The sequence below is a fragment of the Acanthisitta chloris genome, unplaced genomic scaffold (assembly GCF_000695815.1).
Source record: "Acanthisitta chloris isolate BGI_N310 unplaced genomic scaffold, ASM69581v1 scaffold2081, whole genome shotgun sequence".
Classification (NCBI taxonomy): domain Eukaryota; kingdom Metazoa; phylum Chordata; class Aves; order Passeriformes; family Acanthisittidae; genus Acanthisitta; species Acanthisitta chloris.
Window position 1 is genome coordinate 53982 of NW_008656377.1, and position 17171 is coordinate 71152.

The following is a 17171-nucleotide window of genomic DNA, read 5'->3' on the forward strand; positions in this document are numbered from 1 at the left end:
ATAAAATTTGAAGAGACTGGGAAGGTTAGGTGGGCTGTCATTTGCCTTTGGTCAATACCTCCCCATGATCAGAGCAGCAACTGATTTATTCCATCCGTGAACATCTTAAGAATAGAAGTGTTTATTGGTTATTAATATTCCTGTGTTCTCAGCTAGCACAGTAATACCAAGCAGACATAACTCAGAAGGCAGCAGCTGATTTTGGAGAAATCTACATTCAAAAGAAGAGGGAAGGTTTCCAATAGATTTATGTAGCCACTGAAAGGTTAAAATCTTTTTCTCACATTTCCCTCCTGTCAATTCAGTGTGCTTTGCTTTCTTTCCTATTATAGCACTTATACAAGACGCAATATTGTTATAAATTCAAATCATCACTGAAAAAAAATAAATATTTGGAGACTTGAAATATATTTATAGAACCATAGAATTTTAGGGGTTGGAATGGACCTTAGAGATGATCCAGCCCCAACCCCTGCCCTGGGCAGGGACACCTCCCACCAGAGCAGGTTGCTCAAGGCTCATCCAACCTGGCTGTGAACACTGCCAGGGTTGGGGCAGCCACAGCCTCCCTGGGCAACCTGGGACAGTGTCTCACCAGCCTCACAGGGAAAACTTTTTCCTAAGATCTAGCCTAAATTTCCCCTCCTCCAATTTGAATCTGTTACCCCTTGTCCTATCACTGCAGTTCCTAACAAAGGGTCCCTCAGTCTCTGTGCTTTGCTGGTATTTTGATAATGCATTGTGAAAATCACAACCACCACAGGCATCTAACAATGCCTTTGGAAGGCTGAGACAAACCAGAATCATGGAACATCCATGCACCACCTCGTGTCCTAAGCAAAACCTATGAACTCTCTTGTGTTCCACTTCTGAGCTGACAGTGTGTGTTGGTCACCTCTCTGAGAGAGGATGAGGAAGTGAATGTTAAAGAGTCCCAACAGGTAACACATTCATAGATTTACAGTCACTTTAGAGAAAATGAACAAAGGACTTCAAATCCTTCCTTAAAAGATCATAAATTATTAAGCAATGTAAAATTTAGCTAACTGGAGTAAAAGTATGCAATGGCATTTGGAACAACATCAGACAGGAGAGATGTCATTTGGGAGAGAATGTAAGAAAAACCAATGTAGGTCCTACCCTCACTATTTTGCTCTGGAACAGCAATATCTTCCCTTGCCCATTATGGTGACAGCAGCAGCAATTCCAAGTGAGCAACTGGGAACCCAACACCCTCCTGCTGATACCAGCTAGCTACAATCTGTATGGACACTTCTGCTCCTTTATGGTCCAGACAAAAGCATATCTAAACAAGGCAAACTGTTCTCAGGAGACAGCAGATGGTATTATTAGATATTCAGATGTTTAGGACAAGCATCTTGATGGCATGGGCTCTGTGTCAGAGCTGTCCCCTACACCCATTCTGAATGAGAACTCTGGCAATTACTTGAAGAATGAAGAAAAGGTACAAGAAAGCAAGCCTGATCCATCCACAGAACTTCCAAAAATTCTATTACTAAGCCAAGCTGGAATATTTTTACTATCTCCATTGTCTGCTCTTTGATGTCAGCATGGGTTTAGTTTTTTTCATTTGGAAGGGACTGCACACACCCTGATGTGGTCCCACATTATGGTATTGGGATTCTTGGGGTGTTTTTCTGTTGGACTGACGTGCTGGATAATCATGCCAGCATGCACAGCAATTGGTAGGATGAAGGCTGACACACTTATTGGGTACATTCGTAGTGTTATTTTTAAAAGAGTTACACAGCCAAGATCAAATAATAAATATTTCCCTGTTTTCATTGGCATTCCTTAAATATGAGAGAAATCTTTATTACAGCAATAACGTGCCACTGTGAGTAATCTTCTTTACTAAGATAACCCCCTTTTTGCTACACTGAGTTAACTTCTCCTGCCATAAATTGCATCTCTCTGCAGGTTGTGCCTCTCAAGAAAGCATGCTTTAGGTCCTGATTGCAGAATCCCTACTCCACCTATGGGAGATGCTATGCTAAAATCAAGTTACTCCCTTGAGTAACAGTGACCTAAGTAAATAAAGGACTTGCAAGCATGTGTAGCCATTAAAGTTAACTATGAAGAAACAAGCTTAATGAGGACATTTGGTTCAGACTGTTCTATCCTTTCTAATCCACTCCCCTCCCATTTGTAATGAAAGCAAAACAAATTGGCCACTTGAGATTAAAAACAGCTAGGCAAGGACATGGGAAAGGTGATGCAACTTGTCCTCACACGGTGCTCTATGTGCTGGAGAGATGGTACAGATGGTTGGGAAGTCTTGTTCAAGAATGAAGGAGAACATCAGAAATCTGCTTGAGAGCACGTTCCCTACAGCTTCTAGAGCTCCAGAGAAAAGCAAGGAACCAGACTTGGCAAAGGCTGACATTATTTCATGTTACAACAAAACTTAAGGCAGAATTGATATTTGGAAGCCAAAATCCATTGCTCAAATGTATTTGCAGCAGTTCCCTCTATTGTCAATGACCTTTATCACATAGGCTTGGTGGCAGCAAACTGCCAAGTATATTGTCTCCTCTAGATTATTCTTTTGTTCCTACACACAAACCTTTCACACCTTGGAAGCTTTGATCAGACCACTTCTCCTGTCTCCTCAAACTGAAGGCAAGCCAGAATTCACCACTGGTATGCAGTTCATACCATAATCTCACATGCATCAGGAAAGTAAATTTAAGCTCCTTGCTCCACCAGGGACAGTGAATAAATGCAAACCATGTGCAAACAGATGACTGTCAACTATACTTTGCTAGAAGCATAAACATGTCAAAAGACAACTGACTTCCTGACTGCCAGTTAGAATCTCCTTTGAATTTAAGACTTAATATGTGCTCTTCAACATATAGAAACAGTCAATGGCTCACATTCCTTTTCCATATTCCAAAAATACATGGTTCTCAAAAGAGAAATCATTTTGGATTTCTTGAATCCTCTGTCTTTATTACCTCAATTACATTATTTCCTCAGCCCTATAAAGTGGTATTTATTTTCTTGCGTGGTGCAGAAAACAACGAGAAATTACAGTTGAAAACTTTGATTGGGCACAGACAAAAAAACCCAACCAAAACCCCAACCAAAAAAAAAACGAAACAAAAAGAAAAAATCCCAAATGCAAACCAGATAATTCCATTGAATGTGTTTTGTTTCAACAGCTGCAAAGTGGAATCCTTGCAATAGGCTGAGCTGTCCTGTCTCAGTGGCTGGGAAGGCATTACAAGGCCAAGCAGGAGGGCAAACACAGGCTAGACAGTCTGGTGACAGGGATGGAACAAGGCAGATGTCACTGCTGCACACTGAGATACAGCAAGAGCTAAAAACATCCAGAGCTGTCACCCTCCAGTCCTCACACCCCAGAAAAGTGGTATGGCACACCTAAATGGACATGATGCTACAAATGAGAATATTGTATTTCCTCTGGGAAAGGACATCTGAGGTAGTTAAAAATCACCATTTCGCTCTCCCTGCTTTATGAAGTACAGGCAGAATGTAAGGTTCCAGGAGCAAAGTGCCTGCAGCAGGAACTGAGACCTCTAAGATCATACAGACAGAATTCCCCTATGCTTTGAAACTAGATTAGCTGAAAAATTTGGAGAAAAAATATTGCCAGTCTTAGAGTAAAGAAGAGTCTTCATTGGGAAATGCAGATTATGGCCTAAACATCTTGTAAGCATTTGAAAGCCTTTTGCTCTTTCTTACTTCTCCACAAAAAAACCCACCTGACCGTAATTCAGTATGCACAATGTATTCAGGTAGTGTCCCACAAAAAAAAAAAAAAAAAACTAGGGTGGAAAAAAATCTAGTCAAATCACACCTGTGATTTCCTTGCTCCATTGACACACAACAATATGGCAAACTAACAACAAACACAACTGGATGACTTTGCCAAACCTTCCTCATGCATTACTCCCCCATAGAGCCCTCAGGGTTTTTGTACTTGTCATGTTTGCTGCTGTACATGGTGAATGTGGCATCATAAATAGAGACTTGAATGGGTCAGATCTACCAGGACATTGCAAGTAAAGGTGGGACACTTTCCTGACTATTGCAAAGTACAAAGAAACAATGATTAAAGCCAGAGTTTGGGTGAAGGATGGAAGACAACTGTAGTCTTAAGAAAACACTGCAATAAATATGGGGTAGAGAACACTGCTGGGACTGAGAAAGCATTATAAATTTTAATAGAGAAGGGCATGTCAGGGCAAATGAGAATCAATTGTAATGAGACAGGCCAAAATCTAAAAACATCCAAATTTTTCATTCGCCTGTCTGAAGATGTCCAGTTTTCACATGAACTCAGATTATCCACGGACTTCAATAGAAGCATCATTCCAAAAAAAGATAGTTGCTCTAGTTAATTATTTAAATGCATGTAAAGGTAGCCATCTCTAGGCATTCACAACTAAAATTCTGCTCTTACTTAATTTTAACTAAAATCATGCTCAGCCAGTTACTCATACCCTCTCCCCCAGTTATGCAATTCTTGCATCTCCAGTGGACCATGTAAGTACTGGTGCTAGAGAGCTTACCTGTACTGCCTTTGAGCAACTCTCCTGCTATAAGACTCCAGTGAAGCTTGAATACATCACAGGCTTAGCTTTTTGTGTCTTTTAAAATAAAACATCAAAGAAAAAATGCTAACAAGTTTTTGTTCTAGTGGGACAGTCAAGTTTCCTCTCCAGCTCTGGTAAGGATAACAAGGTCTTCTGCCCACTTAAGTCTGTATGGTCAACAGAGGATCTCAATGAAAATACAAATACAGAGCACATCATCTACTCAAACTAAACAACTTACAGGTTGTCTGGAAGAGATTATCAATCAAGCCTGGCAAATATCAGATAGACAATAACTAGAGGCAACAATGCAACTACATTAAGACAAAGTACGACATAAAGATGCTGAACAGAATGTATGAGGTGCTATAATTGAGGGGCACGAATAAAGGTGACAGAAATGGAATTTAGGAAGTTAAAAGGGCGTGAGTTTGCATGCGTAGGAGTAACTGATTGCCCTTTCCAACAGTCAAGAGTGAATTTCTTTTTTAATTGGCTCATGCTTCTTCATTGCTGAACTGGAAGCTTCTTCTTGCCCTCCTCAAGCACAAAATGTTTGAAACAAGTTTAAAAATATGTAATTACATAAAATTGAGAGAGAAGAGTGATCCACAGAAAACTCTTAGCACAAAAGGGCTGACTTGATTCTGTCCCTAGAAAGCTTTACAATGCTTTACACTCCTGCCAAAGCAGATACTGGGTAACAGTTTCCAAGACACTAAAGTGATTAGGTTTTGGTAGACATGCTGATTTTGCATTTGTCTACTTATGTCCATCACGAGAATTGTTTTCCCTCTGTCATCTAATGCTCTGCCATGCACCTCATGCAGGCACAACCAAAACTGTACTTCTCACTTCAGAAAAAAGTTTTCACAAAAAGAACTCAAACTACTTTAAAAAAATTAAAAAAAAAAAATCAAACTCACAAAAAATACAAACCCAAACTAAATCAATCCCTCTTGCACTGCTTGAAAATGCATAAATACTTAACACTGTTTTTTGAAGGTGCACTGGGAAACCGAAGACATTCAATTTAGTGCCTTTGAAGGCTTCTCCTATAATGCTACAATTGCTTTTGTGACTTGGATAAAAAAATGTCTGTCTTATCTTTGAAACAAAATGTCTGTCTTCTTCCTTATGCCAAGTGGTCTTCTGGACATCCATGGAACCACAAAGCATAAAAGCATCATCTGTTCTCTTAAAGACGATGAAATATTGATGTGCCCATGACAGTCATCCAGATGTAGTCTTCAGGCTTTGGTGAATTCATGACCTCAAACCCTTTCGATTTTAGGAAGCACTAAAGTAATTTGAGGCCTTGGACAGTTCGATTCTAACAAAGATTGTCAAAGGCACCTTTGCTTGTCTGCTTGTGGGTGAACCAGTTTTGCTCACTGATGAACCACGTACTGTACAGGACAGTCCCAATGTATTAATTGAGATATTTACTGGCAAGAGACAGTCAAGTTCCAGGAACTAAGCATGCATGGGACTTGGAGAAAAGGGATTCTGAGCTCTGAGGTTAACATCCTCTATCCATCTATCTGAACCTTTCAGACAGCTGTGTTGATCTAGTTGTCTAGCACTGGTAGCCAATATGAGACACAAAGAATTTGAAGGTGCTTCTGGAAGTGTTAAATCTTGAATGTTTGCTTCAGTCTCTTGATCTGCACATTGCAGACACCAGCAATTTACTTCCCATGGCAATTAATACTTTTTTCCCCTACTTCAAATCAACCTTATATGGAAACTCTCTACATTCTGAGACAGGTTTTTAAATGCACGGACCTGAATACAGAAGATGGCCCTCTTAAACTGGATTATTTCCAATGGATTGAGCCAGAGAGAAAAAAATTCAAGAAAACTCCTTGTGACTCAGGAAAAAAAAAAGATTCCATACTGCAAGCCAATCTCTCTCCACCTCAGACAGCATATTTCCCAACAACAATCCTGATGAGTTGAAGATTTGCATGCAAAAATTCACCATGTATTCCACGAATTTGGTTTATAAGTGCTTTACACACTTTTTTCCAAATAGTGGTAGTTAGATCTGGACCTCAAGCCAAGCAGCAGATGTTGGAATTTCCATGCAGAAGGTGGCTGCCAATGACCCAGAGGATCTCCTCTTACTAATGAGATGCTGCTTCCATACACTTACAGAGTCTGATAAGTGAGAAGAAACTGCAGTGCATGTTACATTCATGTAATTTTAGGACAAATCTGAGCAGTTTGTCTCCTCAAAGGGGAAACATCTACTGCATTTTGGAAGGGGAAGGAAGGAAAAAGCATTTCTTTATAATGGCAAAACACTGCAAGTGTAATGTTGGTAACGCACCCACTGGTGTTTATGATATCTCAGGGTCAGAACTGGAACAGGACCCAGAGATTTGAGTTCTAAACCTCTGCACTAACTTATGTAAGAATGTAATCCTGTAATGTACTATTTATGGTTAGCTTAGGCAATCTTATCTAAAAGGCCTCATGAGAAAAGTTACGCTCTAATACATATGGATGCGATAACATCTATTCTAGGCTAATCAACAGGCATTTGTACAATTAAAAACTGCCCAGTGAAGATTGAGGCTGGATTAGCTACAGACCTCAGTGGGCTTTAGAGAAGCCACACCAGCCCCAAAGAAGCTTCGTTCAACAAATACGTCCCTAGCCAGAACCATAAAGACTAATAGAGGATGTCTGTCAGGTCAACTTGATGGTTTGCCTAATTCACACTGCACTAGCATTTTGTTGTCTAGACCAAATATTTTTAGCCTGCACCAGGCTCCTGGCTCTGTTCCGGTGCAAATTAAGTACTTCTCTTGATGAGAAACCCCACAAATGGGCTATTACATAGTCTGCGCTGGGATCGAGATCGTATATGCACATGGATACGAACTGTGCCAGATTTGGTTCCCTCAGCTTCCTCTAGTCCTCCAAGAGAACTAGCCAAGAGACTTGTACAGTAGTAATAAAACTTCCTTTTGTCTTGGGGAACACGTTGTTCTCCAAAACAGCAAAAACATAAGCAGCATCTCACCCAGAACACTCCAGTTCACAGATGTTTAAACTCAAGTAACTTTCCTATACCATACAGTGAGCACACAACTAGAAAGTGCCAAAAGTCTTAGATCAGAGAAGAACTAGGAAAGAACAACAAAAATAGAAAGTGCCAAAAGACTTAGATTAGAGAAGAACTAGGAAAGAACAACAAAACCTTAATTTACAGCCAAGAATTAACTGTGTTCTAGTGCAGAGGGAAGACTACAGACAACAGGCTTCATGAGACAAATCTGGCCAAAAACAGAGCTGCATTCTGCACGGCCTGGAGGTATTGCGTAGCACACGACCACCTGAACGAAACATCCCCCAGCAGTAATCCCTACCAGAGGTGGGGTACACAGTGGATGTTAGTTCTGTATCAGAGGGGAAGGTTCTTAGTTGCCTAATAGACAACATTTAATTTTCAGTGTTTTTCACTCATCCACTGACACCCAAAGTAACCCTAAGCTCTACTTTTCAGTGTTTTTCACTCACCCACTGACACCCAAAGTAACCCTAAGCTGGGCCGAAGCTGAGGCCTTGAGGACAGGCTATCGAGCATGGCTTAGTCTGAGAGCAAACACCAGTGCTGTCAACTGCCTCGGGTTTGTTTGCTTTTAGCAGAGATTATCAGTTTCCATTTAAAAGGTTTCTGCCCTTTATGGGTGTGCAGAAAAGCCTGTGAGCATGGTTCTATTATAACCCAGTGGTTATATTCGAACAAGCTACAATGAGCCAAAGAACAAGAACCTCACACTTCTGCTCCTAACAAATAAATCACAATTTTTAAGTTGACCTCACAGTTTTTGCTAAGTTGACTCAAGGTTTTGAATGATTAAGGTTAGAAGTACTTTTAGATATCAAACTAGCAAGCTCCTCAAATAAAAATAGACAAAGCTCCCTCTACAGCTATTCTGAAGAAGATTAGCTCCTTTTCCACTAACCACATCTCTCTTTGCTATAAACCTGGAAAGCAACGGCAGTTTTCAACTAACCCTCTCTTCAGAGGGCAAACAGGTCCTATCTTTAACAAACTCTCAAGCCAAATGATACAATCCTCCCACACTGTCGTGTCCATATTCCACCTCCACAATGGAATTACCAGACTTAGTTACTCATACCTTCATTGTAAATAAGAAAAGGGATGATAGACTATCAAAGGCTGCTTGAGAACCCCCAAAGGCATTACAAATCATTTCAGCAAAAAAGACTAACAGAGAACATGACTCTGTCATTGCCCTATGTCCTGTTGCTTCTAAATTGTTCCCAGTACTTTTGATCTGAACATCACATGCAAATAAGAAAATGTAATTTTAATGAAAAAGTTCCTCTCCCTCCAAAATCAACACACACGACCATAAAGCATTTCCACCAAGGTCAAGAATTTATAATACCAACGATGCACTATGACTTCACAACTATTTAAAGGATCTTTTGCTTGAAATCACAAAAATCTTGGCTCTTCCCCTTTCACTGTTTGCAAAGGTTGCACAATCAGACTGACATACCGTTAGGCTTTCGTTCCCCTTCAGCGCCGGTTTGGTCATCCTTTGATTAATATCACGTTTATCACGAATATATTAACTTGAAAAAAGGCTTCCCACACACACCAAAAATAACCTTCATCACGCTCCTCTTCACAAATTGCTCCTGCCCATGCCACACCACGGACATACTTAAGATAGAAACAATGCTGTTACTTACTAGGAACTCCAGACACCAGCCGTAAGGGACGTAAGACTCGGAACGCCCGCAGTGCTTTAACATCAAATCCGGCACCTTTTCCTCCCATTGAATTCCCCCCATCTGCTTTGGTTGCTTGTTCTAAAATTGCACTAAAAAGCCTGCAAAAAGAAAGAGGAAACAATCTGTAGGCAGACAGCAAGGCTTGGGCTAAACAGGAACAGAGATCATCATATCACCCAAACTATCGCACAGACCTGTGAAGAGTGTCACACATCTCAGTTGACACTCACATATGGTGGAGGAGAGACAGACTCTTCCCATATGCAGTAGCCTATTGGTGATGTCTATACCATTTGCAAAATGCTTGTTTTTGGAGCAGACATAAACATGACATTCTCCTTCAGCCTAATGGCTCCTTGCAGCCAACTATAGGCTACCGACACTGCTATCTTTCTTAACCAACAATCCACCTTGGGGAAATAAATCATCACCCTTCATTAATCCAATCAATTAATTATCTGTCACCCATTTAACAAGTAATTAAGATTCATGAAGGTCATTGCAGGTAGAACTTGGTGTAAAACTCAGGGATCCTTCAATGTACAAGTTTTTAGATAATGGACCATGCACACATTATGTGCTTGTGTACCCATTTGTAAATCCCCTGATGCACTGGCGTGAGAAAGTGCAAAACTGTAGGAGTCTTATTATTAGAATGTTTTATTATACTGGCCTTAATGTTTTATCTTGGATAGTAGGAGTAGCTGCTTTAAGGAGAAGATGTCTCACCCAGAATGCATTTAAAAAGGCAGAGCAAAGCAAAAAAATGCACTGATGTTCTGTGAGAGAGCTGAAGGCTCACCCTATCTGTTAATAAGAACTTGATTTAATAAATTAGCTTTCAGGAAGCAGCTTCTATTTTTCTGGTAAAACATTAGTACCTTTGGGGGAGGACAGTTTGCTCATGAATTTGCTAATGATACTGCTTTCAGCCCTGAAATCATCAGGTTGAACCCAGCCAAATTCAGTAGAGGTTAAAAGCTGTTCCAGTCTAAATGGATGCTTGGGGCTCTGTAGGAAACACTTGCCTAGGAGTGGCAGAGACCCCTTAGCCCATAGAGTGTCATGGGGGTACCAGAGACAACTTTAAAGAAACTGTGTGGGATGTCAAAAAGAATCAAGTTGGAGTGGCCTGGATTCAGCACTGGCCACAAACCTAGGGAGCTTGCCCTGGATAGGAAAAGGAGGATTCATTTACTGAAGCATCTAAGCTTTCACCCAGCACTAAATCCACGCAAAAATGTGGATTAGGGGAGAGCGAATGTGAAGTTCGTTTCTTATGCAGTGGGTTTTTTAAAAAAAATTCATATTAAGAGTCTTATAAAACTTGTCAGCTGTGACTGAGGAACTCCTAACTGGATCTATTCAAAGCCTCAACTTCAAGCACTGCAGAAAGATTTAACAACTAGGTAACAGGCGTGGGAAAAGCTGTGTGTGGGGAGGTTGGATGCTGAGTTTGTAGGTGTTGCAGACTGAGAAGCAGGATGCAGGGAAGACAAAAACAGAGCCTATGAGAAATACTGCATTGACTACAGATACCCTAGAGAGAGATAAACAAGGGCTGATGTAAAGAGCATGAATTATTGGAATGTATGTATTTCTTGAGCTTGTACACAAATTATACAGTTACAATTTTCTGCTGGTCTTCATAATAGAAACACTGTAGGTCAAATTTGGCCTAATGCATTTCCAGTAAGCTAGTGATTAAGCTCTAGCAATGTGCTGTTTCACATTCAAGCATTTCTATCTTCCTAGTCAGCAGAATTCCCATGCTAGATGATGAGTGACATACCTATACAACAGTCCCAGTCTCCTGGGATCCTCTGGAGGAAAAAGAAATTACTGCAAAAAGGCTCTAATGCTGTTTTTCAGCTCCAAGACAAGAAATCTCAAGGAACTCTGAGTCACCAATTGTGCAAAACTGAGGGTGCATTCTCCTGGTTCCCATTTTCACTGGCCCCATGTTTTACCAAACAGCAGCTCTTAGCATCAGGCACCAGGGGCATTTCTAGTGCCACTCATGCAATGAGCAAACCACAGACTGCTCTAGAATTCTGCAGCCTAAGCAAAGCTATACATGCCCTAAATTAGTTCAGGAGGAGCAGGAACACAACCAGTAGGACAGCTCACCCCTCTGGAGCTAGAACCTACCTTCCCAGACTAATGCAGCTCCACTGCAGGCCAGCTGACCCTATTTGTGTGCTCCAGCTTTGACATGCTAAACATGCTGTTCTGAGGTACCCACAGTCACCTGCCTACTGTACTTCAGGAATATTTTGCAGAACTTCTTGTTGCCCCTCATTTAAAAAACCTCCATTTCCACTTGAATTGCATTATTCCTGCTAATCCTGCTCTAATGCACTTACTCTATGCTTAATATCTCCCCTGTACTAATCCTGCTTTTAACCAATGTATAACAACCTTTTCTCTCATTTATGTCACTCCCTTTGCCTTTTGTGTTGGGGTCTAGACTGTGCTCAATGTGGCCTACTGAATGTCTACTCCACTCTTCAAATTTATAGTGCATCTTGCCAACCCTGCTTGCCCTGGTCCCCACCACCTCCCTCAGTGCATGGGCAGACATCTATGTTTCAGAGGCTACAGCTACCTAATGCTCTTAGTTTTTCAGCTAATTGTTTTGCCAGACTAAAATAGCTGGATGGGTGTTAAGCTACTGATAGAAAACATGAGGCTAGAGCATTTCTACCCTATATTTACATGAGACATTCTGGTCTTTGATGAAAACATCTGGGAAATGCTTACAGCAGGTGTGGTGGAGCAAGGTGCATTTCTTTGCTTCTCTGCAGGTGAGTTAGCTGAAATGCATGCTACAAGCATAGTGTGAGAGAACACTGTGCTGACAGATCATACTTTGGAGGGCACAAAAATGCATGAGGGTTAATCTCTTGTGGCCATTGAAAATCTCACCATTAAAAAAACCATCTAGAAATCCATCTTATTTCCTTCCACCTAACTACTTTCTGCCAGCCTAAATTCATGTCCCATTTCCATTTGGGTGTAGTACTTTCTGCTCATGAAGCACAATTAACAGTACCTTGACTGCTGAATTTCACTTGTGACATGACTACACCTAAACCAAATTCATCTGACAGACATGAACTATGAAGCAGAAAATAAACTTTCTATCACACACATGCATGTATGGACACACTCCACAGGGTTTGGTTATATTTACTTGTGAGGTATGAAGCTAGCTTCACTAGTTTCCTTTCTTGCAGTTTTCTGTTTTGCTTTTGACATTAGAAATATCAAAAAGAGTTTTGCTTTGCTAGATGATCCCAACAGCAGCATAATAAGGCTGTAACCTGCTCCTCAACTCTTCATCTCTTCCTCTGTGGAGAGTGCACCATGAATTTTACAGCATAAAAAAAAAGAACTTGTCAAGGACCTCCAGAATACAAAAAGAAAACAGAGGGCTTAGTACTTCTAAGGACAAAAACCAGCAGAAAAACATAGCTGAAAGAATTGTCCTAGGTATAAAAAAAAGTAAAATACAAAGGGTTTTTATCACAGTGTTTTACAGTTTACCTGTGATTTGTGAGTATGAAAGTGTTGGGATCTACCCTTTAGAAACTCCATACAAGTCTTCAGCAAAACATACACTGTGACCACATTTTCCAGTCAGCTCTGATTTCAGATCCTTTCCAAATACCTTCACTGCTTACCTTCCCAAGTAAGATTGCCTTTCAAACCACAACACCCTTTTCTCTGGCAGAAGCCACAGGTCCTTGGAGAATGACTGTGCTTGGCAGACAAACCACAGCACTGCCAGGAAACACACTCTCCTATCACAACATTGTCAAGCTGGTCTTCTCTCAAGAGAAATTTCCTCCAACTGCCTAATATTAAAGGACATCACTGTGATATCTCAAAGTGTTAATGCTTTCCAAAAGAAGAACAGTAAAAGTAAAGAAGCAGGAAAGAATTTGAGTGACCATTAGTGGGTTGTGCCTCATTAGGCACCTTAGGGGGGTGGTCTCTATTCTCAGCTAGTAATGTCAGTTCTCTTCAAAGCAGCATCTAATGGTGCTGCTATAGCAAGGCCATAGGCTGTTTACAGAAAAGGTAGACTCATGCTTTAAAAGGCATAACTGAGGAATAAGCAGATCTCCCACACTCCAAGAAAGATAAGCTGCTACAAGTCCATAGGTCTAAAGCACATCCTTCCATCAGACAACACAGCAGCTGTGTTCAGGGCTCCCCTCTGCTGCTGTTCCATATTCCTGTGGCTTTGTTAGAAGCACTGACTAAAACCCTTTTGGATACCAGTGGACCTATCTTCAGAAGGCAGGGGAAAGTATACATGCACATTGTTATAAAGATTTTTTACAAGAACTCTGACTCCCCTCGAAAATTTATACCTGGTCCTACACATGTCCATTGCCCTTTTACTCAACTGACTTGTTTGTTTTAAGGTAAAGAAAGTCTATTGTGCTGTTATCTCTTCAAGTTATATGTGGTAAACATGGATAGGTGAATTTAAAAGATCTAAAACCTGTCTTTCCTTTGTTCCTTTCACTTCCAACAGTACTTGAAGCACATCCCACCCAGTCTTTCTGTGTTTTGCAGCAAAGACAGTCAGAACTGAAAATTAAGATGATTCCTAAGGCAGAGCAAGCACAAATGGCAATAACCACAATCCTAGGACTTGATGCTTCTAGTATTAGACCCACACCATCCTCTGTCCCACATACCAAATAAATCCCTCTGTCCAGTGCTACAGCTATCTCCAAATTACTCAGCTTTCTCCAACAGCCCCAGCAATAGGCAGAAAAAGGCACCCCAAGGAAATACTGTTATCAGCATTCACTTTCTTCCTCTTCCCTCTTTTTAAAATTTATTTTAAACCTTTCCCATGGGGTTTCCTCCCTGGCAAAATATTCAAATACACTGAAATTTAAACATAATGTCATTGAGGGATTTCAGACAGCCCCTAGGAAAAGAAGGCAGGGCAGAAGAGGAACAGATGGTATAACCACGTAGGTTTTGCAGAGGGGCTGTGGAGAGGGAAAGCAGAACACCAGCCTAGGCTGTGGTACTGTACCAGTGAGTTCAAACAGATAAACATCAAAGGAACCCATCTAGCCTTGAAGTGGAATCTGTCACTTGAGATTGTTACTATTTAACAGAGACCTTGGGGTCTTGGCCATGTTTATTATACTCATGTAATCCCTCCCCAGTTACATTTTTTGTTCCCCATCTAGTGACTGGGAGCTGCTGGAGGCAAAAGCAGACAGAAGAGCTGAGAGCTGCAGCTTCTCTCATTGGCAAGGGAATTAATTTGAGCCTGAATATCATCTTGCTGATTAACTGCCCTTGTAGGAAAATCGAAAACGTCTGTACTTAAACCAGATATAATGCTGCTCTGTGATTTCTGGAGCTCTGCTCTCTCACATTCCCATGGAAGAAGAGGAGGTAGTGTTCTCTCTTAAAATGTCTCTTCCCCATAAAATTGAAAAGGGAACAATCACAATCACAGGACTTTTGTTCTTTAATCTTTCTTCAACTTAAGCAGCAATTTCCAAGCAGATGAGATATCTGAGGACATTCAAAGGCAGAAACACTATGGAAATGGACATCCATGCCAGGGGAGGGGCTGGAGGATTTTCTGATTTTCAATTACTAATAACCTATGGAATCCTCTGGCTGTAGGTAGGAACAAAGAAGGAAGACAATAGGGCATTGCTGTAAGGAGAAGAGTTATGCCCATGTGGAGTCAGAGAGGTCTTGAGACTAAGAATAGGTTGCAGTCTGTCCTCCCTCCACCTCACTGGGAATTCTCCTTCCAAATGCTTTTCCCTATGATGATGAAAAGAGGGAGGGATTGGTAGCACACAGCAGTTTGCTGATGTCATATTTTGGGGCCACCACAAAAATGGTCAAGAAGCTAGATGGGCTTTGGCTTGGGACAGAAATTTTGATGATTAGGAGTGTCCCTTTTAACGTTTTCCCCAGGAGCTGATGTAGGGTTTCCTTGGTAAGGAGGTGAAAAGACTTCAAGCTTTTGTGGGCGATGAAAATCTTTAACAATGAAGTGGTGGGAGGATGGGACAAATTACTCCGGCAAAGAAATACTTGTTCTCTCTGTCTTCAATGGTAGTTCATCCTTCACCTCTTCCCTTCAACAACCACCATTCAAATGTCTTGCTTATCTCTTCCCCTTAGGTAGAAGAAGCAGAAGGTGCATTACTTTGGTTTTATTCAAATAAATTAAATGCCAAGTTTGAAAAACATGGAGAAGAAAAAGGGGATTAAAAGGGTTGCTCAGAGTGGCAATTTGATCTACTATAGTACAATTAGTCCTTAAAAAGGTTAAAACATTTAAAGGGTCAAAATTAAAAGTGTTGAAATCACCAGCTGAATAGTGCAATTGAACTGAGGAACTTTTTTCATTTGTAAGTATGAAAACCTGGGATTTAAATTTTTCATCCATCTTTCAGAATGAGAAACATCTGCAAAAGTTCACAAGACGCGAAGATTTATCTGTCATCAACTCTTAGTCTTGATTAAAGGATTCCACCTAGATATGCTGTTTCAATATTCATACAGATTTAAAAACAGAGGAATTTTCTAGCAGTTAAGCATATTCAGGACTTTGTCCAACAGTCTTGCACTGCTTCCTTTTTTTATTGCAGTTTAATTTCCATATTTTGCAAACTATTAAATAATGGTTGTAGGAGGAACATCATCATAGAATAACAAATTTTTTTTATTATTTATAGGAGATCTAGCCTAAATTTCCTCTCCTTCAACTTGAGCCCGTTACCTCTTGTCCTGTCACTGCAGTTCCTAAGAATGAGTCCCTCTCCAGCTCTCCTGTAGCTCCTTCAGATACTGACAGGCTATGAGGTTTCCATTCAGCCTTCTCTTCTCCAGGGTGAACAGCCCTAACTTCCTCAGCCTGTGCTCATAGGAAAGATGCTCCAGTCTTCTTATCAACCTTGTGGCCTCCTCTGGACTTGCTCCAACAGTTCTATGTCCTTCTTACGTTGAGGGCCCCAAACTGCACGCAGTATTCCAGGTGGGTCTCATGAGAGCAGAGTAGAGGGGGAGAATCACCTCCTTTGACCTGCTGCCACACTCCTGTGGCTCAGCCCAGGCCTGGGTTGGTTTCTGGGCTGAGCTCACACTACAGCTCATGGGGAGTTTCTCATTTACCATCACCCCCAAGTCTTTCTCCCCATTGCTGGTCTCAATTACTTCCCCCACCCAACCTGTAGCTGTGCCTGGGATTGCCACAGACCAGATGTAGAACCTTGCACTTCATTTTGTTGAACTCCATGAAGTTTGCATCAGCTCACCTCTCAAGCCTGTGAAGGTCCAAGGCCCATGATGGAACCTCTAACATCATCCATACATAACATACCACCCTTGTTCTCCAGAGGTTGCCATTCCCCCTAAGTGTGCAGTGCATTCAAAGACAAAATGTTGGTACTCACCCTACTACCACAATTATAAAATCTAGTAAATTCCAGCCGTTGCGGAGGTAAGCGTTGGGGTGAAAGAGAAGTCCGTATGCTATTACTTTTAAAAATGCTTCCACTGTAAAAATTATGAGAAAGAGATATTCCACTCGTTCCTGGGGAAGAGAAGAGAAGAAGAGGGACAATGGTTAGCAGGAGTGACAAACCATGCCTAAGGATGTTTTCTTCTGTCACAGTCCACCCATACAGCCTCCAACTCACTGACTTGCCACTTGGGTATGTCTAACACACAAGCTTTGCTTGGCAGGGGACTTTTCTCCTCACTCTTGTGCAATCTGAGTCAGCCTGAGAGGACAAG

At 41.1% G+C, this 17171-nt stretch overlaps 1 protein-coding gene across 1 annotated transcript in view; it reads right to left on the reverse strand.

Moving 5' to 3' along the window:
• The window catches only part of LOC103811332 (voltage-dependent L-type calcium channel subunit alpha-1C-like), a gene marked incomplete at both ends in the record, with an annotated part of 56888 nt that extends 39920 nt beyond the window's left edge, over positions 1-16968 (reverse strand). The window contains 2 exons of the mRNA XM_009084299.1: positions 9327-9466; positions 16829-16968. Coding sequence (XP_009082547.1) covers positions 9327-9466; positions 16829-16968 — 280 coding nt within the window. The remainder of the gene's footprint in view (positions 1-9326; positions 9467-16828) is intronic.
• Positions 16969-17171: the final 203 nt, after the last annotated feature.